General features: G+C 35.3%; 1 protein-coding gene across 1 annotated transcript; it reads right to left on the bottom strand.

Moving 5' to 3' along the window:
- Positions 1-8,886: 8,886 nt before the first annotated feature.
- On the bottom strand, positions 8,887-10,089 carry LOC140889754 (F-box protein At5g07610-like). The gene has a single exon (XM_073297480.1). The coding sequence runs from the start codon at positions 10,087-10,089 to the stop codon at positions 8,950-8,952; it is 1,140 nt and encodes a 379-aa protein (XP_073153581.1). The 3' UTR covers positions 8,887-8,949.
- Positions 10,090-21,775: the final 11,686 nt, after the last annotated feature.

The following is a 21,775-nucleotide window of genomic DNA, read 5'->3' as shown; positions in this document are numbered from 1 at the left end:
TGACCCGACAGAATACAATCGGTCAAATAGAAACCAATTCAGAGTTGATACAATCCAATCGAATAAACAAATTAAGTAGACTAACAACAACCTAAGCATCCTCACATAGGTCACCTACTAAGCACAGGTCCATTTGCTGAGTTACATGTAACTTCCCCACGAATGGAGTGTCCATGAAACAACACAAACGTGAAAGACATTCACTCAGAACGTAAAGCACGAGTATACAAACTAACATGATTCACGCTGAATTAATGACTGGGTATCTGGGTATACAAGATCAATCCTGCTCAAACTGGCGTCAATGAATGAGTAGTACCATCAGGGACTCAAACCACTGGGTAAACTCCCAATATCCAAACCGGACGTGGATATACCATATCCAATAACACTAGAGTCCGCTCGAAACATCGGCCACTGTGACTCTCCGTGTCTTTCATAAACAGGGCTGAGCAACCCTATTGGACACGTTATCTCAAAGGAGATACAAGCTCAACATGATATATGCACATGCAGCATAATATATCAAAGCATTAAAACATAAATCATGGCATATAAATGCAACATATAAGCATGCATACTCATTGTAAATCTCATTCAGTACTTAGATGTAAAAGAATCTACAGTCCAACACTATAAGTCAAGATAATTACACATCACTAATACTGATCTAAAAGTCTTAACTAAGCTAATAAATACTTCATAATACTACTAGAGATCTCGCGCTATACCTGTGTCCATTATCAGTCCGTTGAAGTCGAAGATCCTGACCCTATCACTGCTTCGCTCAAGCCCCATAGCACCTCGTTATCCCCCGACCCTCTAGAATAAGGAAAAAACCTAATAATATAAACTGAATCATAAAATAACACACACTTTTCAAACACTACATTGTTATTCTCGGCCCATTTTTATAAGCATGGTTTCCGAAGCGCCAATCTTAGTTCGGAGCTTCCGAACCTGCATGAATGCCATGTCTCAAAATAACTCTAATAAGAAGCTCCAATCTGCCCCTTTATAAGTTCCGCTCATCTTCGGAATCTCAGAATTACAACTTCGGAAGTTCCGATCTGTATGTTTTCCCACGTGTCTCCACCCACTTGACACATCAATAGTGCGCAAGGCCTAACTCTTTGGATATTCGGATCTTACATTCGGAAGTTCCGATCTCGACCCTCAGCTTCCGAACTCACTTGGTCCCTCCGTTCTGATCGAATCTTCCGATCCTTATTGACTCAAATTCGGTGATTCCAAACCACCTGAACCCACTTTTTATTATGGCTCATTTCCAATAATTCTGGGTTCGTTTATCCACTCGATTTAATCATATTAAAACCCTTAAGAATGTTTTAATTATACTAAACATGATTACCCACTTAGTAATGTAAAACGAATTTCGGGCTACTACAAAAGTGAACCGCGAAACTTAAATAAATATCAATCCGTTAGTATACAACCGGAAAAAACTGAAAACCAATTATTAAACTCAATCGAATAAATAAATTCTAAAATAAACCTAATCTAAACCACCAAAAACCTCTGCACCCCGGCGCTGGACAACGACCGAATACAAATATTCCTAATGATCAACCTGTAACTTGTCTTGTCATATATGTTGTGCAAGATAAAATCAAGAACGTGAGAGCTAATGTTCAGTACATAAATGTGAGTATATAAGCCTATATGTGCATTCATATTATGTGTATTGGATATCTGGGTCAACAAGAAATATCATGGTCAGATAGTGAATAGTACCAACATGGAAATTCCCTTTTCGATCAATATGTCAATCAGAATCCGGACATGGACCCAAATATCCTAGAAAACCAAAGCCCTCCCGACATGTTGGCCACTATGTACTCTTGGTTTCCTTCCGTCCACAAACAGACAAGGCCCAAACAAATGGATATCTTGAAAGGATAACAGTCTCAACATGGTGTGAAAAATCCACATGCATAAACATGAACAATATAAACATGCATCGCATAACAAGTAATTATACAATAGATAATAATGCAACACATAATTATACATACTCAGCTGGATATCTCAATCAGTACTTATGTTCCTCTACTACTGGTCTGTGTTATAACTTCAAATAGTCCATCACTACAATCGAATTAAAAAATCATATCAATAAAACTGATCTAAAAGCTTTAACTAAGTTAATAGATACTCTAAAATAATATTTGAGATCTCGGACTATATGTAGTAACCCGATTCCGTTCTAGTAATAATAAGGATTAAGCATATTCAAAATGGTTAAAACATGTTTAAGGAATTCTAGGATGAGATTAATAAGTATAAAATCGAATTCAGGACGTTGGGAAATGGTCGGCGGGGTTCCAAGTGTTCAAGCAGTTCGGAAGGTATGCACTTGAGCTGGGAACAGTTCGGTGGTTCCAATCCCTTCAGAAGCAAAATTAGAGTTCGGAAGTACCGAGCAGTTTGGAAGATCCAAAATGCAAATTTGAAGCTCTGAATCTTGTTATAGTCAGACAGGTTATGAGTTTTGATTTGATGATTGGACGTGAAAGAGTTCGGAATTTTTGAACTAGAGTTTGGAAGATCCGAACGTTGTCGACAACTGTTTTGTCCAATCAAAGGACACGTGTTCGGTGGAGAAAATTTGTGAAATGATCTGAAGTTCCGAAGTAGAAGGTTTGAATTGGAGATCGGACGTTCTGATCGTGGTCTATAAATAGGGTCGAGAGCTCATTATTTCTTGCTCATTTCTCTCTTCTCTCTCTAGTTCTAATATTCTTCTAGTGGGTTTTTAGCCATTCTAGGCATCGTTTTGGAGGTCGAACGATAGCAAAAAGCTACTAGGATCATAGCGGAGTTGTGCCTAAGTTTTGAGATCATCGCCATCAAAGGGCTAATGACGGATGCAAGTATATTGACTAGACTCTGATTAGCTTCTGTGAGTAGCCATTATTCTAGTTAAGGCCTTTAATAAACGATAAGTGATATGATGATTATCTGCTTATAGGCTTGAACTTGAGTACCTGAGTGTCTAGGTTGCTTGAGATGTTCATTCTGAGGTACACACGTATCCGAAATATCCTGATTGAGTATGCATGTTCTATGTTTGCATGATATATGTCATTGTTTTATGTGCATTGATTATGCCACGATTATTACTACTACATACATTATCACGTTGAGCCTATACCTTGATATTACTAGTATAAGGGTCGCTCAGCCCCAAGTTATTTTGTGGATGGATTCCATGGTTTATGGTATGGGAGCCACCTCATTATGCGATGGCCCAGTATTCTACATATCATGGCGCCTTCAGACCGAGCAGTGATTTTTACTATGATAGGTTTCCGGTACCCTTTCATTTTCATTTGCATTCATAGCATGTGTATACTCGTACCTTCGTGCTGAGTGTTGTATCACTCACTTCCGTATATTTTCTTGGACACCCCATTCGGCAGGACAGTTGCAGGTTTCCCAGGTTCGGGGACCAGTGTGAAGTTTGCGACCAGGTAGTTTTGGACTCGGTTGGTTCCAGCAGAGTTATTTAGGATTGATCCTCTTGTGATTTGGGTTTTCGATTGGGTTTCGGGTTGCAGTTATTTACCGGTTGTATTCTGCCAGTTTAGTATTTGATTTAAGTTTTGGCAGTTATCTCTAATTATTTTTGTTTAAGTTTTAAATTGCATGTTTAAGTCTCTATTAGTAGGTGGTTTTAGAACGAGTCACTACACTATACATGTGTTCATCATTAGCCCGTTGATTTTGAAGGTCACAACTCTAGCACAACTCTGCTAATAATCTCGTAGCACCTCGCTATCGTTCGACCCTCGAGTATATGACTAAAAACTCTCAAAATACACACTATATTTTGAACACACCTAAAAAACACTAAATTATGAGAAAATGCTTATTTATATACAGAGTTAGGAAGCTCTAACCCTTAGTTTAGACGGTCTGAACCTGCATGCATGCCATGCCTCTGAACTCCGCTGATCGGAAGCTCCGATCTTTACTTCAAATGTTCCGATATTCCACGTGTCCATACACTCTTGACACCTCAAATATTCATGGCCTAACTCCTGGTTGGATGTTCTGATCCTCGTTCAAAATCACCGCATAATCTCTTTGCTTCCTATCACTTTACCACTCAATTCGTGCTTCCGATGATTGCTTCGGAAGTTCCAAACTCTTCAGTGGGCCCGATGCTTAATTTTTTTTTTTTTTTTTGAACTGTTAGATTACTTGGTTAGCTTAGGTAATGGATCCTTAATCCATTTTTAACATTTAATTACATAAAACAGAACTTGAGTTACTACGCCAGTAGAGGAAATCAACCCTACAGCATTTCGAAGATGGAAAGTTTCAAAACTCTTGAAACATCATGCAGACTGATTAACATAAGATCTATTGGGAAGACAAAGAAGTTTCCACATGTGGCCCAAAATTTGGGCCGCCATCTAGAAGTGAACCTTGCAATATTATTAGCACAGTGGTGAGATAAATGAGATGATAAAGACCTTGAGACTTCCATGACTGACCAAAATGGGGTTCTAGATTCTTGACCCAAAGCTCTCATTATTTTATGTAACAGGTACATGATTTAAGTTTAGTTGCTTGGGCAAAGGCCAAAAGGTTTCATTAGGCATGATAGCAGCAGGGCTCAGAAAATAAAAAAGAGGAAAACTCTCTAGGACCTCATAAGAAGGGCATTGTCAAGGTATAGGACATTGATGACATCTATGAGAGCTTCTGTAAACCCTTCTTCTCATCAAAATCCTGGATAGGCCTAGCCACATAACAAGGGACCATCAGAATCAAGAAACCCTAAAGCATGTCAATGAGAAGGGTAAGAATAAAGGTTAACCTAATGAATTCAATGAAGTCTACAGTTGGGTAGCACGAGAAGGAGGAATAGGATCCATGGATGAAAAAATGGGGCATTGCACCATTGCACACCTATGAACAAAAATATTTTGTGAGATCAGTTGAACATATAAATGAAATCTAGTATATGGTTGCAGGAATACTTACGGGTGAAAACACTAAGAATGGACCACCGGAGAACCGGATGCAGAGCTTAGGGAAATTTTAGTATAGACAAAACGGGAGAATAGGAAACGATGGCGGCACGAGAATAGAGTATCAAGAGATAATTATGCAAAATATCTCGGTGATGGAAAAGTTTGGAAAAGAATAGGGTTTTGATGGGATAGATGATTATCACAATCTTGAAAACAAAATAAAGGATATGAACGTTTTGAAATTTTTGAAGTTTTATCTGCTTAGTGTTGGCCTCAGTTCTTAATACCCGAAAGGCCAGTGAATCGAAGAATTTGTGGGCTCGGATCACTAGAGAGTAAAGCCCAAGATGAGATGGAGCACATAGCCTGCGGTGGGATATTGTCTGGTCCTATTCTGAAGCTATGCTCGGTTCAATCAAGAGGTATGAGAGGTGACCCAAAAACACTGACAGGTATAGAAATAAAAGCGGTAAATGGGCTAAAGTCATTGTTCTGAGTCTTGTTAGAGGGGACAAAGAAAATTATCCTATCTTGTTGCTTCATTTTAATAACAAGATATTTCCGTACAGGTTCTCTGATGGAGATTTGGGCGCGCGTTCGACTTGAGAACTCGAGGATTTGGGAGAGAGCACAGGCTTTAGGTAATTGAGACTATGGCTCCCGTTTGACGTCAACGGAGACTCGTTGATTTTCCCTTTGTATGTTTAACTGAGTGAGTGATATGATCAAATACTAGTGGATAAGGTGATGTAGAACGTGTCCATGACCAAAAACAGTCGAAAGGTGTGAGAAAATTGCCCAAATTAAAGGAACAAAGTGATAATAAAAAAAACGAGACCAACAATCAATCAAGCTCATTTACTATCAAAATTACAACAATTTTTTGCTGATTTCGAAGCTTTCAGTTTTCATCTTATAATTTTGTAATTTTTAGCATATAATTTCTAGATTTATTTTTTGGTTCCTCGATATTTTAAGAAACTCCTTTTCACAATTTATAGTAAATTTTATTCATATTTTGTTTCTTAATGGTGAAGTTAAGTTTGATTGCCATTGTTACATGTTTCAACTCAATTTTAGTGCTTTTGTAATTAATTTCTCGATTTTCGACACTTAATTGGGGGATTATAACCGATAGTTGAACAAGGACTCTCAATCGGTGAATTAAAATTTTTTTTATGCTCGATTATAATTTATGCAAATTATGTTAAACACTCCCAACATAAAATATTCCTAAATTATGTTTTACACATACAACATGTGAGAATTTTTGACAGTATTTATAAGAATTGTGGGTTTTAACTTTGATGTAAAGGACGGATATGTGAGGTTCATAAATTTTTTAATGAACCTCACATATAAGGGATTGGTTCACTTGTGAGACTACATCACTGACCTTTATCCGTGAGACAAGTCAATCATGTTTATACTTATAATAAGAAGAAATATTTTTGGCATAGGAAGTAATTTTTTTAATGAATGACTCAAATAAAATATTCGTCTCATAAAACTGACTCATGAATCCGTCTCACAAAAAAAAATTTTGTAAAAATAAATATCAAGTTTTACGTTGCACAATTGAGATATTCCCATAAGAATATAACATCAAATTTTCCCAAATAATTATCTCCAATTATTGATTCATGGACAACAAAAATTATTGTGTATCAATATGATGATAGAGAATTTGTGGGATCAGATCAATAGAGTAAAAGCCCAAGAAGAGATGGAGCACGTAGCCTGCGGGGGAAATTGTTGGGTCCTATTCTGAAGCTAGACTCGGCCCAATCAGGAGGTAAGAGAGATGACACAAAAACACTAATGTGTATAAAAATAAAAATGATAAATTGGTTAAAGTCAATGTTCTGAGTATTATTAGAGGGGACAAGGAAAATTATGTTGTCTTGTTGCTTCATTTTAATAACAAGATTGTATCGTATAGGTTCTCAGATGGCGAATTTGATCTCATGTTCGACTTGAGAACTCGGGGATTTGTGAGAGAGCATAGGCTCCAGTTCAATCGGAACCATGTGTTCTTGGTGGTTGAGAATATGGCTCCAGTTTGATGCCAACCAAGACTTGTTGATTTTTGTTTTGTATGTTCAACCGGGTGAGTGATATGGTCAAATACTAGTGGATAAGGTGATGTAAAACGTGACCAAGACCAAAAACAGTCGAAAGATGCGAGAAGATTGTTCAAATTAAAGGAACGAAGGGACAATAGAAAACGAGACAACCAATCAATCAAGCTCATATGTTATCAAAATTTACAAAAAAATTTGCAGATTTCGAAGCCTTCAGTTTTCATCTTATAATTTCGTAATTTTTTTCATATATTTTGTTGGAGTATGTGACTTCTCGAAGTTGGGCTGATCCACTAACAAATAAGGGGCAGCAAATGCATTGGGCCTAGAAGGTAACTAATGGATTCAATCACAAGTTGTGGGCTGAGCTATTTTGTTGATTGGAAAAGTCGATCAGTTAAGTGGTTGTAACCACTTACTAGTTAAGAGATCTATATATATATATATATATGAATCGAGCTGGATTAGCATGCTATCTGATCTTGAAAGTCTAAGAAGAGAACAGAGCTACTCCACGAAGAAGCAATACTGAAGAATCAAGGAGGAATAATCGACAGAGAAGAAAGCGAGATCTGCAATTAAGGGAAGTCCAATTAGAATCTTGATTGTATTAAGTTTTTTCTTTGGGATCGATTATTGCTTGTATTGATGCTGTATTGGAACTCCATTTCTTGGGTTGATTAATAAGAGTTTTGAGTTGATTCTTCCCGTGGATGTAGGCCACTGTAACTGGTGGTTGAACCACGTAAATCGCTTTACATTGTTATTGTTTTTATGTCTGATTACATTCAAGCTATTTCCTTTGTGGTTTGCAAATTGAATGGTAGCAGATACACATTGTGAAACTTACTGGTGTTTTTGATTAAAACGAAACAGAGAACTGTGTGATCATATTATAATTAGAGTTGTGTTCTTGAATAGGTAAGCCTTGATATCAAAGTGTTCTCATAACATATTTTCTAGCTTTACATTTTGGTAGCAGATACATATTTAAAGTTTTTTGGAATGGTTTGCAAATTGAATGGTAGCAGATACACGTTTAAAGTTTTTTTTATGTCGGATTATAATTTATGCAAAGTATATGTTACACACTTCCAACATATAATATTCCTAAATTATGTTTTGCACATACAATATGTGTGCATCGGTCACTAGTATTTATAAAAGTTATGGGTATTTAACTTTGACGTAAAGAACAGTCATTTATCAATATATGTGAGGTTCACACTTTTTTCAATGAACCTCATACATAAGGGAGTAGGTCTCTTGTGAGATAGCATTACTAATCTTTATGCGTGAGACAGGTCAATCATGCTCATATTTATAATAAAAAAATAATATTTTTGGCATAAAAAATAATATTTTTTTATGAATGACCCAAATATTCGTCTCACAAATTTGACTCATTAATATGTCTTACAAAAGTTTTTGTGTAATAAGAAATAAATATCGAGGTTTATTCCATGATTGAGATGTTCCCATAAGAATTACATCAAATTTTACGAAATAATTATTTCAAATTATTGATTCATGGACAATAAATAATGTTGTGTGTCAATACGATGATAGAGACACGTGATCATTGTAGGATCAGTTCTGAAACTATGATGTTTTTTAATCTTTATATTATTTATATATAAAATTTAGAGCTTGCATGTAAATAGAAATAATAATATTAAATTATATGGAATAACAAAAGTAATAATAAGAAAATCAATTATTTAATTTATTTTTAAAAAAGGTATGTATGGGGCTATCAAATAGGAGGATATTGAATCCCCCTCCCCTCCCAACTTCATCCAAACACACCTTATAATTTTCAGAAGACAAAAACAAAAATTAACGAGTCTCCGTTGGCATCAAACGGGTGCCATAGACTCAACGACCTGGAACACATGGTTCCGATCAAACTGGAGCAGATGCTGTCTCGCAAATCCTCGAGTTCTCAAATCGAACACGAGGCCGAATTCACCGTCCCAGAACCTATACGACACTATCTTGTTGTTGAAATGAAGCAACAAGACGGCATCAAGCTCCATATCCCCTCTAACGATGCTCAGAACATTGACTTCTGCATCGCTCATCTCCGGGAATGCTGCCGAAATCAGATTCAGTTCAGCCCGAAATGTCTCAACCCAGCAAGAGTTGTCCTCGAACAACTCGAAAACATACACGGATTTCATCTTAGCATGTAAATACAGAGAGACACAGTGGATGTGACCGTTGGACTCTATCACGAAATTCTTGTGGCTCTCCCCCGCCTTCCTCCGGGGGAATTTGATGGTCGGAAGGGTTTCCACGGATCCCTTTTCAAGATCCAAGAAGCAAGATTTCGCGCGAGGCTTGATCCAGTAAATCCCATCGTTCATGTAAATCCCATTGCAGAATTGGGTGTTGGGCAGAGCAGTAAATGGGGCACCGAAGCTGCTCCATGCATGATTCCTGGAATCATAAACTTCCAGCACGTACTCAAAGATTGAATCTTCCTTGCCTTTGACACAAACCACCTTGTAATGCGGTGATTTCAGAGGATCAAAAGCCAGACACATCCCTGAAATCACATCCTTCTTCTTGTTATCATACGCCAAACACCTTATGTTCTTGTTGGTGGGATTGCATACGTAGTACTTCTTCCACCCGAACGGAGTGTTCCTGCACTCCATTAACAACAACCCATTGCAAGATTGCAGTATCTTGGGATAATCAAACCCGATACTGATTTGGCGGAAGGTTCTCGCCACGTGATTGAAGTAATAGAACTCCGGCAAGCTCGCACGGAGGATGAACGAGAGCCGATTTCGGGTGCGGAGGCGGCGGTGGAGGCGGGAGTGAAGATGCGAGAAACGCTCGTCGGAGATGAGGGATCTCCAGCGTTTGCACACCAATTGGAACCTTATCAAGGGTCTTGCGGGGAGGAATAGGAAGATTAGCGTCAGCAAATCGTCGATTCCGCCGATGGTCTCCGCCGGATTCGACTGCGAGGGTCTTTTGGAAGCCATGAAACCTAAGGTTGCGGAAATGGGAGTGGGAGTGTACGCCTTTTATAGTGGTAACGAGGCAATTCCATATTATTACCGGTGTGAAATATAGAAAATCTTATACTCCTTTTCATAAAGCAAATTTACTTCCTTGGTTTTAAAGATAATTTTTTTAAAACACAAGGTTTTACGAGATTATTGATTTTTGATAAAGAGTTTTGCGTTTTTGTGTTTTTATTACATGAAGATTCTGAGTTTTTTTTTTTAAGGTTATTTTTCGATGTGTACTGAATAAATTTCTGAATTAACGCAGTAGACTGCAAATTAAGCTAGTCAGATAAACCATATTAGACAAAACTTATATGACAGACTCGTCTGAAAAGATGCTTTGTAATAAATGATATCAAACTAATGACCACTCAAATGCACCCTACTCCACCAAATCAAATATTCTTATAACTAGATTTATTGTTATTATAATTTTGGGTCAATGTTGGTGGATTTTATTTAATTAATCTCCACATAATTGAAGGGATTTCATACATTAAATTTTGATAACTTACTTTTAGATTTTAGTCTATTTTTCAAATTGTCACACAATAATAAATTTTATTGCTTACTTTAAATTTTTAGTCTGACTTCCAAATTTTCCAAATATTTATACATTTATAGGTACTTTATTATATAATTTGAAAAATTTAATTTATAATCAATTAAAAATAATTTTATATTGAAAATATTTTATAAAATATATTTCTAAAAGCTTATATTATAAACATTTCTTAACTTTTCAAAAAATATTATAAGTTTTGACCAACTACCAAAGTAATATTACAAATCCGTAGATTTAAAAAGTCCAAATCCGTACTAAAAAACAAAAAAAAAAGTGCAAATCCAAATCGATTTTAACTGAGTTTGTATAAAGAAATTGGAATTTTAAAATTTTAAAAAAATCTTAATTCCAATGACAAAGCATGCCTTTTGTCAATAGTAGGGGAGGACATCCAGGACACACCTGTCAATTTGGGCTGGGTCGAGATGGACCCGACCCGCCTAAGCCCGACATCTTGGTGAACTAGAAAACTCTAATCCAACTCAAACTAGTGCGAGTTGTGAGTTCGGCGGTGAACCCGCAAAAAATTATAAAAAATAAAAAGTAAAAAAAAATCATATATAAACAAGTATAAATAATTTTATATTTAAAAATCTATTTATCATACATAAATCATTATAAATAGTGTAATTTTGCAAAATTATTAATTTATACATAAATTATTTTAAATCATATAAATAATTTAAAACTCCTCAATCATATATAAATCTTTTAAAATAATATAAATCATTCAAAAATTCTCAATCATACATAAACTACTGGAAATAATAATTATAATATAATATAATTTTACAAAAAAGTATATAAAAAATTGGCGAACGAGCCTGCCTTGGCCCGCGGCTCAAACGGGTTAGCCCGTTTCGACCCGCCTCCAAACGGATTGACGAAATCATAAGCCAACCCATATATATTTTTTTAAAAGGCGGGCGGGTTAGTTTGATGGGACAAACTCGAATCAACGGCTCTAACCCAAGTATTTGTCCTTTATTTAGTGAGTCCTTCTATGCCTTTTAATCCCCATCTTATCTTCTTCTATCTCTCTTGTATATTATTTGGGATGTTGGAACACTTAAGTTTTGGTGTTAAGTAAATCTTCGACAAAACTAATATTAAGGCAAAACTGAAAAATACAAGTAAAGTCAACAGTTTTGAACCTTAACTGGATATACACGACTAGACTAAACAACTGAAATATTTAAAAGACCAAGACTGGATATAATTGAGTATTTGACGACTGGAAACCACGACTGATTTCAGCATCTTGACTGAACCTTAACTGGAAGTTATACTCGACTAGTCAAGGATGTACAACTGGACTGACCACAACTAAAGTAAAGGACAAATGACGCCCTCCAAGTATATTCTAGACTGTCAGTTTAGTCTATAAACAATACCAGTATATTCAAACTACTTCAGAGTTAGCAGTTAGCTATTTTTGGGTAAAAGTCTTCGTACACTGTAGACGTTACAACGGTATCAGTGCACAGAGTTGTACTATCACAAATCATCTACATGGACTAAAAATTGTAAAAGTGTTTTCTAGAAACTCTACAAAACACTACCATAATGTTTAAAATAAACGTTGTCTGTTATCAAAGGTTGAAGCAAAACATTCAACTTGATAAACTAGAAGAAATTGTGTTTCAATTGTATGGTCTACTATCAAAGGTTGATGGATAACATCCAACATTTCATCAGGATTACAAGGCCCTGGAACAATATAGAAAAGATATACTCATCTTTCATACACATCCATGGCGGGAAGTCGTATATATGGTGTCAAGATGTTAGGCCACGAGGAGTATTGTTGTCTCGATTGGCCAAACGGTTAGAAACCATCAGCTGACAACCCTAAGCACACATTTCTACACTTCAAAGCACATGCTTGATCAAAATGTTTCCATGTTAGTGAATAAGAGGGGTGTGTCATCAAGTCACCTTCTTGCACGTGGTTAAAATACTAATGTATACGTGATGTAGTCTTAGTAAAGGCATACAACCTTTGAAATTGTGATGTGAGAGGGAAATAATACATCGTATGAATGGAATGAGCTTAATAACCTTATTTGACTGACTTCTCTATGGTCTATGTAGGAATGAGAACTTGTCGCTTTACCAAAAGCTATAGTTGGTGATAATAGTGTAACTCAAACCTTTTGAATCGCACAACAGCCCAAGCGCAATGGTTTGATCACTCTACCCAGCAGGGATAATTATTGCACCCCAATAACCTCTCTCCCAATAATTGCACTCATTGCAATCAATAGGAATCGAACTCATGACATTGGCTCTGATACCAATTTTAGGACTGAACCCTTGCCGCTTTACCAAAAGTTATAGGTGTTGGTAATGATGCAACTCAAATCTTTTAAACTGCACAGCAGCCCAAGCGTCATGGTTCGATCGCTCTACCTAGCAAGAATAATTATTGCATCCCAGCAATTTTTTCATAATATTGAAACTATCTGGCATATTTCTTTCCATTGGACAAAGCTTTGTCATTACCTGATACATGTGATCAAATTACCCTCCGACATGTTCTACTGAGCTTTCATTTGCAGGATTTCAAAGACAAATGACAACTGCGAAGGTCATGAGAATTTCCTTCCCAAATATCAGCCTCGACATATTTAATTTTGTCGAAAGGGTTTTTGAAATCAGGACTTTCACAAACAAGTTCCTCATTGATAGTATTAATTGCATCAAACTTATTGTGTTCTTCATTTAGATTCTAATGGGAGGACAAAGGGATATCAGTGCAATAGTTAACTTTATGACTAGACATTTGAGGCATGTTTCACTAATGTTAACAATCACGCTGTCTTTTGAACTTTCTGAATTGGCTGGAGGAAGAAGGAGCAATATTAGAGAAATTAACATAATTAGGTGAAGAACAAATGAATTATTCACCATGAAGGATCCAACAAAAATATCTTGATACAAATCCACATCGCCCTAAGTTCATTTTACTGTATTCTCATTTTCGCAAACTCTACAAATATGACTCCACACTACCCAAAAAAACTTAGTTGTTATAAAACCTCTCTAATCATTTATACATCTAATTTCTATTTCTATCTATCATTACATAAAATTTTCCTATACAAGTAAACAATTAAATGGAAGTTTCATGAATAGACAATTATGAAACACATATACATACAAACTATATTAAATAATCATGAATTCAATTAGTTATAGATATATTAATTATAATCAAATAAAATAAACTTGCACATGACCTTAGTATTTTTGGTATTGAGAAACGGCGATGGCAGCGAGCGCCGAGCGATGGCGTAACGGCGGTGATAGATCAACGATGTATGGCAGCAAGGCAACGAGACCAGATAGACGGATACAACCGATGGAGAGCTTTTAGATTTGACCTAACTACAAACCAAATAATACATAAAAATTAAGCAAATACACATATGTACATCTATATACACACATATATATACACATAAATACAAACTTGTGGTTCGGGGAGGTGGCGGCGATATAGCATAAAACGAGAGAAATCGGAGAGATAATGATGAAAGCGGCTAGGGTTTTGAAAAAAATGGATGCGGATCTGAAAATTTATAACCTATTTTGCGTCGGTTTATAGAAAATCCGTCACCACAAGAGCGGCTAGGGTTTTGAAAAAATGGATGCGGATCTAAAAATTTATAACCTATTTTGCATCGGTTTATAGAAAAACCATCACCACAAGAACCGTCGTTACATTGGAGATAGTTTTCTATTAAACCGTCTCTAAGTAGATTCATCTTGTGCCATTTAGATTAATGACAAATTTTTGGCTTTAAATTCTGTCCGAAATACCAACGGAATTAATAGCCTACACTGTCGCCAATAAAATCGGTGACGGTTTTGTTTCAAACCGTCACAAATATGGCGACAATTGAGATTGAACCGTCACAAACATTTGCCACGATTTTTCTAAAATGTCACAAATATTTGTGATGGTTCAATCTCAACTGTCGCCATATCATTAAAAAAAATGGTTCAATAATTCAATGATAGTTTCATGATTGACCGTCATTTGTAGGAAAAATTTAAAATAAAATTTCGCAACATTTTGCGACCGTTTTTTTTAAAAAAATTGTTACAATATACACGTTTTTTGTAGTGATATCATGTGCCTCAAAATCTAATTACTCCTATTAACACTATTAATTATATATATCGGAGAAATCGCTTGTTTGCTTGCAATCAAACATTAGGAAAATATATTTAAGGTATTACCATAATTTTTTTTTTAAATATTTGCCTATAAATGAGTGCATTATTTGATTTATGTAATAAATATTACCAAATCGAACTAATTAGAAACATCAGACATTCTTTTGGAATGCATATGAACTAAAATTTTGTTTAGTTTCATAGCTTATCAATTGTAATCATTTTTTTTTTGAGAGGCTTATCAATTGTAAATTTGTAATCATAAAATATCTATAGTATATAAAATCATGAGAATATTAGAGTGACCGATTTTAGTATGACACATCACACCAAATTTTTCTAATTTTGTCCCAACATAGTATGTAATATGTAGATTACATTCCATATACTAATTAATAATTTCACAAAAACTCCTATGAAATGGTGTCATGGATAAATTTTATAAGATTTATTTTTATTTTTATCCAATTCATCAAAAAATATTAATTTTTATGTTAAAAATATTATTTTTTTATTGTAGATATGAGTTAGGTCTATTCGTCTCACGAATATAAATTCACGAGAGTCTCACATGATGCCTACTCTAGTAATTTATTATATCTCATCATTTTTTCCCACATTTTTCTCAACTAATTTCAAAATTTTCATATGTTTATGCATTATTTTAAAATATTTGGTCACGTTAGTTTATTTGATCATGTTTATTTATTAGAGTCCAAATAATGCTGTAGCTATTAGTTACCAAGTCAAATTTTTTTTTTAGTACAAGTACATCGGATATCAAATTACATCAAATTGTAACACTAAAGAATGAAATTACCCGCACACAACCGACTGAAATTGAGCATGGACTTGAAACACGCTTGTCTCGAGCAAAAAAAAAAAAACTAAATCAATCTAAATAAATTAGAAAACTAACCCCCGCAGTCAGCGAGAATCGAACCTGAGACCAAGAGGTCTCAGGACCTCAGTCTTGACCATTAGGCCAAGACCTCATTGGCCAAGTCAATATTAGTTTGTACATCGTTGTTTTTTTTTTCCCCCAGAACTTAGTAGATCATTCTTCTTCTTTTTTCTTTTCTTTTTTTTTTTTAACTCAGTTTGGTAATTATCTCAATAAATGACCATCGGGTTGTAAGTTTTATTGAAGAAAAAATGATATTTTTTTATTTTAAAAAATGAGTTCTTTGCATCAAACTCACCTGTAAAATATAAAAAAATATACGCTTTTCCTATATAAAAATTTAATAGGCACCTAATCCCTTAACCTTTCAAAAAATTTGCATGTTTTACCCTTAACTCGGAGAATCTTGAACACGCGCGTTGTCTAAGTGCATGTAACCAATTTTTTTACAAAATGAAGTTATTGGTATGAAAATGTCCTTAATTCTTTTAGATTTAGATCTACTAAAATAATAATAATAATAATGGTTCAAAATGATCTTTATCACATTAAAGAATAGGGCCACTTGTCATTTGTAAAATTAAGGTGTTAAATAAATCGAGTTCGTTCGAAAAATATTTGATTCGTCTTTGAATTTGAGTTGAACTCAAGCTCAAATTATATTCTTCGATAGTTTGTGATCGCAAGACTTAATATTTTATTGATGTAATATACTTATAAATGAAAAATATATATTTCAAGCTTCTCGGACAATATTTGAATACTTGTGCACTTGTTTGAATTGTTCGAATTCCAAAATTGAACCAAATATTTTAAATTTCCAAATTCGAATCCTGCCAGGTGCTAGATCATAGGCATATAGTAGGATTTTGAATTTTACAAGAATTCAACCATTCCTAAATAGAAAAATCAAAAACAAGAAATAAATTTAAATAGAGAGATTTCAGATAGACACACATCAAACACTACCAATTGCAAATATCATGCTTCTACATTAATATGTATTCATAGATTCAGAACATAAATATCCAAAAGTACTATTGTATCAAACAAAAATGATAAATTCATACGTATTTCTTTTTCGATTTAGCACTACATAGCATCAAACCAAAATAAAAGAACCATAAAGTCCACAAAATAAAAACTAAGCCAACTATTTCTTGTTCGAGCTCGATCCGTCCGTTGAAATTCAATCTCGAGTAGATATCTGCGATCACAGTATCGAGTGCTCCGTTTGGAAGTAAGTTTCTTTTGATTTTGCGAGGTTTGAATTTTTTGATGTCTTTAGAATCGATTTATACTCGGAGAGGATGATTATGAGATAGCTGTGATAGTATATCTGAGACGGTTCGAAGATTGAATTTGAGATGTGTTGGGATTGGATTGGAAATAATATATATTGATTGAAAAAAGTTTATTGGATTGTTGAATTGCTGTCTGCGTTTCCGGTTTGATCAGTTTATAGCCGTTATGCCGTCAGTTTGAGTTTTGGATATCGTTTCTATGTTTTGATCGTATCGAGTTATGAGTGAGCTTTTGATGTCGATATTGATCCTTATGACTCCTTCTGATAGATTGAATTGAAGTCAGCAGAGTTGCGAGGTAGCAGCTTTGGACAGTTTGGAAGATTGAAGTCGGTACAGTATCGATTTTCTTATTTATCAATCGAAGAAGTTTGATTGAGTTCGAATGAATTTGATTGGATATTGATTATTATCCTTATTATTTATTTTTCAGATTGAAGTACCTTCGAAGATAATAAGGTAAAAGATGACTTAGACTTGAATGGAACGATTAACTCGAATCCGAATTTATTCGAGTGTTCCGAAGAAATTCACATACTTGCATGATTGAATGCTTATTTGACATCATGATTGAATGCTTATTTGAAATCATGATTGAATTTTTATTTGAATTGATGATTGAAAATATGATTGAATGCATGAGATGACATATACATTCATATTGAGCCGAATGATTATTCGTTTTGAATTAGACGATCTGGAGATTATAGTTGAGTGGCCTTGGTAGGTGAATTACTACAAGTGTCGATTAACTCTCTATAATGCTCTGGAGTCTAGAAGATTAAAATATACCTCATCCACCTCGAAATGGGAGTTCGGTGTGATTGTTGGATATTTTAACCTCGGGATCCCAAACCGAAGAAAGAAAGAAAGAAAGAAGAATTCCATTTGATTATCTGAGTCTGATAATCCAGAAGTTTTAAAGACATGCATATCATTTTAATTCAGTACTTGAATGGATTAATTGATTATATGAGGAATGAATTCATATCATGACTTGATATGTTTATTTGATTGCATGTCAGTCTCTTTTACTGGGAATATTATTCTCATCAGGTTATCCGGCTGTTGTCTTTGTTTGTATGTGTACTTAGCAACAGGTGGGGCATGATCGAGTCAGAGACGACAGGGATAGAACGAGAATGAAGAATAGAAGTGGGACTTCGAGTTAGAATTGGAAATGCATGCCAATCTAGCTTATGTTTTGAAAGCATGTTTAGAACTCGAGCGTTGTTGAATATTAGAATTGATTATGAATGATGAATATTGAAGTTTTTATGTTGATTACATGTTGTTGGATTTGGAATTGAGCATGTTAGATTGATATTAGATTGAGTTCAATTGTTGATTTGAGATTTGAAACATGTTCAGTTTTTTGGAAAAATTCTAATCCCAGGGTGCGCTCGATCCTACGATTTTATAGGATCGAGCGCAGCACTAATTTTTTTTCTCGGCAGAGAGTTCAGGAATATGATGCGCTCGATCCTGGAATTTTCTAGGATCGAGTGCGGCACTGTTCACTAGAAATAATTTTTTTTTAATTTGGTTTCCTATCTTTTGGCCTTTGAAAGATTATCGATATGATTAACTCTTGATTAGATGATTAGAATCGGGGTCTCACATTAAGTGGTATCAGAGCATAAGTTTTTGGATTTTATTTCTAAAAGTGAGCGGGGTAGATTGAGTCCGCTTGAACTTAATTTCTCGCATGTGATTGATTAATTCTATGGTTGAAGAATATGCGAGCATGCTTTATGATTGATAATTATTTGAATTACTTGGATATGTGATTTAATTTTTAAAGCATGAATTAATTGAGATACGAACTATTTCGGGTTATTGGTTGCATTGAATACTCTAGAGATCAAATGAGTATGTCGAGCTGAGGTTGTTGGACACCAGATAGATGTAATTGAGATATTGTGTCATAATCCTCTTCAATCAGATTTTCTATTCGGCAAGTTTTGAACAGGATTCAAATAGTAGTGAACCCGATTGTACATAATTGTTCTGTGACTGAACTGATGGATGTCACTCCGACACTAATGGAATCATTACTGATGAGATTTCAGTCTTTTAGCCCTCCAACTCTGAGGAGTTCTGAGAATGAGTTTGGATGTGAAAGCTGATTAGAAGAGATCGATCAGTTGTTTGATTCTTTTAGACTACACCAACGAACGACAGATTCGGTTAGTTGGGTACCAACTGCAAGGCATTTCGAAAGGATTGGTGGTTATCGAAGAAGAAAGCCTTAGAGAAATAAGGTTTGGTCGTTTCGTAGAGTTTGTTTAAATCCGAATTTCTGCGACAGGCTGTGGTACTTGCTCTTATCGAGGATTCACAGAATCTAACTGCTCCTGACGATGATGAAGCAGGTAACTGTTCGATTTTGGTCTTTCGACTCTTATACTGTTAGATATTGATGCAACTTTTTCCTCTTATTGAGAAGTTAGATTAATGCTTCTTCTACTTTTGAGCATATGAATTAGTTGCGGTGAGTTTAGTTTGAATTTTTGAACTTTGTTTCGATGGGAGTTGATTGTACTGAACAGTACTATACTTTGGTTATCAGATTTTGATTATATTATTGATGTAGTGCATTAACCGAGTACAGAGCAACCAAGGTTTATTTCAGATTGTTGCCAGATTCGGATCTGAGATGACAGACGAGTGGATTTACCTCCGATGATGTCTTCAATCAGCCGTGTTGGTTGATTTAAAAGAGTTGTTGAATTTACTGATGTTGTTCTTGTTGAGATTCCAGATTGCCTCCGCGTCGAGAGGAAGAGTTCAACATTAAATTTAGATCAGACATCATCGACTGATAATCTGAAGGGAAAAGGTTTCAGAGATCGAATTCAAAATGAAGTACGACCGATTTGAATTTTAGCGTACAGATTGAATTGGAATTGCATCTGCAATGTTATGAGTCCTTTGAACCGAATCTTTCAGAGATTTGTAGATGAGTTCTTGAGTATTCTTATCTATGAATCCGTTATCCTTCGAAGAGCCGTATTGATCTTTCAGATTCTTTAAGAATTGTTCGCAGATTTGCATGCCGGTCAATTATGCTATTCTTTTGACGTCTGAATCTTGTTGAGACCGAGTTGTCTTTTCCTCGATCTTTTCTCTAGGAAGATGGAATTTTATAGAACGCCTCAAGACTGGAGCTGTTATGAATTGATCTGGATTGACATTCTTATCTGAAATTTGAAGATTCTAGGATTTAGCATGTTCTATCGCGAATCCTTTGAGGAATTCTTATTGTTGAGAAGACGATTACTCAGCAGATTATGTTCTTCTGTTTAGTGTGTATCTTTGAGACCAGTTCTTATTGAATTGAAGGAGATATTGGATAGAACCTCAGTATTATTGATTTCTTCGGTATTGATGACCTTTCGGTGCTTTGCACTCCTTCTTATTGAGAGTTGAGACTTATTCCTGTTCAGAAGAACTCCTTGTTAACTTGAGCATCGACGAAGTTGAAGACGCTCGAGACGCAATGTTAGTTTCCGATTCGAGTCTCACAGAGATCTTATTGCTCAAAAGATCTAGCATCATTTTCTTGCTTGGAATATTTTCGTAATCTATTTTGATCTTGGAAGATAGAAGTTGATCGTCGCAGTACGAACTGATTATGAGTTGGGAGAGAGAGTTTTAGAGGACGATTAATGTGACTACGAATTCTATTGTTATCCGGAGAATTGATTGTAACAGCTAAGAATTTAAGCTGAATGATTTGTTCTTATTTTATCTACTTTAGTTGTCCTCTTTGACAGATGATTGCTGCACTTCTGATAGAGTCGGGAACAGATGAAACGTTTATCTTGACTCCTTCATTCGATTTCGAACCAGAGTTGATTGAGAAGATTGAGAACGCTTTGGAATCAGATTTGACCTTTCAGAATCTGATGAAGATAGATCATATCTGGGTATAATCTGAGTTTCAGGTTTATATTGATGCCTTCTTAGCGAATAACTTTATTTGTGCCAGATGTTCCGGTTTGAGACAGAGTATAGGAGATTGGAACTTTGAAGTTCATTTAGTGTTCTTCCAGATGATCGGAAGATGTTTGATGAATTGAGGAATCAGATCGAATAGAGGACGAGGAAGCATGAGGTTCGAGGTATGGCTTCTGATGTTATGAACTGTCAACAGTCAGAGAGAGAACGATCCGATTTTCTGTTGTACAGTCTATTCTGATTCAGAATGGAATTGGGTCACAATTCAATGATTTTCGTAGCAAGGCTACTTTGTTGAGTCTGAAATGAGATGTCATCGGAGTATCGTTGAACGAGTGATGGAATCCTTCGTTAAGAATTCTCGATTCTAAGAATTCTTGATTTATTCTATTGAATGACTATTGTTACAGAATAGTATGAACGAACTCCTGAAGCTTTACAGTTGATGTATTTGATTGTAACTGGTTGTTGTGCTAGTGGTTATTGAACGACTGAATTTGTTCGGAATAAACTTTTAGATTGGTCCCGATTGTCAGAACGAGTTCGACGCTGAAGGGGGATCCGAAATTTATCTACAGGAGGTTCGTAAAGAGAGAACTTTCTCAGAATCGTTTCCGAGTTTAAGTTTGGCCGTTTTGAACTTTGGACAGGCCGTTTGATTTGACGAATACTCCTGCATTGTTGAAGAATTTTCTTTTGACCGAATCTTTCTGAAGTATTAGTTGAAATTAGGAATTC

This window comes from Henckelia pumila, chromosome 3, assembly GCF_033568475.1.
Source record: "Henckelia pumila isolate YLH828 chromosome 3, ASM3356847v2, whole genome shotgun sequence".
Lineage (NCBI taxonomy): Eukaryota > Viridiplantae > Streptophyta > Magnoliopsida > Lamiales > Gesneriaceae > Henckelia > Henckelia pumila.
The sequence above is the reverse complement of the archived record's forward strand: the minus strand, read 5'-3'. Positions and strand labels throughout refer to the sequence as shown.

What these genes read in the sequence shown, in the direction of transcription:
- LOC140889754 (XM_073297480.1), bottom strand. Translation starts at nt 10,089, where the DNA reads ATGGCTTCCAAAAGACCCTCGCAGTCGAATCCGGCGGAGACCATCGGC.